This window comes from Octodon degus, unplaced genomic scaffold, assembly GCF_000260255.1.
Source record: "Octodon degus isolate 3935 unplaced genomic scaffold, OctDeg1.0 scaffold00005, whole genome shotgun sequence".
Classification (NCBI taxonomy): domain Eukaryota; kingdom Metazoa; phylum Chordata; class Mammalia; order Rodentia; family Octodontidae; genus Octodon; species Octodon degus.
In genome coordinates, this window is record NW_004524581.1 from 26,272,651 (window position 1) to 26,273,902 (window position 1,252).

The 1,252-nt window shown below is 48.3% G+C and overlaps 1 protein-coding gene across 2 annotated transcripts in view; it reads left to right on the top strand.

Moving 5' to 3' along the window:
• Positions 1–383: 383 nt before the first annotated feature.
• The window catches only part of CUNH6orf89 (chromosome unknown C6orf89 homolog), a 35,438-nt gene continuing 34,569 nt past the window's right edge, over positions 384–1,252 (top strand). For both annotated transcript variants that reach the window (XM_023720251.1, XM_023720250.1), the window contains exons 1-2: positions 384–599; positions 1,236–1,244. In XM_023720251.1, the coding sequence (XP_023576019.1) occupies positions 411–599; positions 1,236–1,244 (198 nt within the window). In that variant the 5' untranslated portion in view covers positions 384–410. The remainder of the gene's footprint in view (positions 600–1,235; positions 1,245–1,252) is intronic.

The window sequence follows — 1,252 nt, forward strand, 5'->3', positions numbered from 1 at the left end:
TTCTGTGCTCCTGGCCAGCCCTGCAGGTGTGGAGCTGTGGCAGGTGTGTAAGCCTACAGAGGTGGCCCAGCATCCATGCCCCGTGCTTTCAGCTGCTCTGGAGGCTGAGGCAGAAAAATCATTTGTCCTCCCAAGTTTGGTACCAACCTGAATAACATCTCAAAACAAAATAAATAATAGTTAAAAAACCTTGTACATGTGGCAGTTTGCCATTGTCTCAGCGGTACTTACGGAGTTTAAAGTATCTGTCTTCTTTAAGAAAAAAAAAAAAAAAGTATCTGTCTTCAAATGCTGACCTGGTATCTTCCGTTAGAGCATCACAGGAGGGAGCTTGGAGGAGGAGGAACTTTGACAAGGCTCTTTCCTTTCATCTTCATTTTCTCTACCACAGGGATTACATATTGGAAGACATGGATTTTGCTGCTAACGAGCTCAGCATTTATGACAAACTCTCAGAGACTGTTGAATGGGTGCGACAGACCGGCCATCAGTGTGGCATGTCAGAGAAGGCCATCGAGAAGTTCATTAGGCAGCTGCTAGAAAAGAACGAGCCCCAGAGGGGGCCACCTCAGTACCCTGTGCTCATCACTGTGTGTAAGGTACAGATGTGTGGCCCAGAGCCCGGTGAGAACACCCCCTACCTCGCTACCCCCCACACCCTTGCAAGTGCCGATGCCTCGTGGAGCTATGGTTTTCTTTCTTTCTTTCTTTCTTTCTTTCTTTCTTTCTTTCTTTCTTTCTTTCTTTCTTTCTTCTTTCTTTTTGAGACAGTGTTTTGCTGTGTATCAGGCTGGCCTTAAACTCACCATGTAGCACAGGCTGGTCACAAACTCACAGCAATCTTCCTGCCTCAGCCTCCTGAGTGCTGAGATTACAGGTATGTGCTACCTGTGCACCCACTTGAAAGCTGTGGATATATGATGAAGCTCTATTTGTGTAGATTTTTTTTTTTTGATTTTTTTTTTTACTGGGAATCAAACTCAGGACCTTATGCCTACCCGGCAGGTGCTGTGCTGCTGAGCTTCAGCCCTGGTCCTGTGTTTTTAAGTGCTGGGCGTAGCCTCCAGTGGTCTGACAGGAGCCTCACAGTCCTCAGAGTTCTCAGACTTCCATGCTCAGAAGCAAAGCAGATGGCTTAGAGAAGGGACTGTCTGCAGGGCAGGATGGGGGCAGCAGAAGAGGCTGCTGTGTTGTGTCCGTGGCACAGCTGCTTACCCCACCGCACTCTCCTGCAGGTGCTCCTCGCACTGGG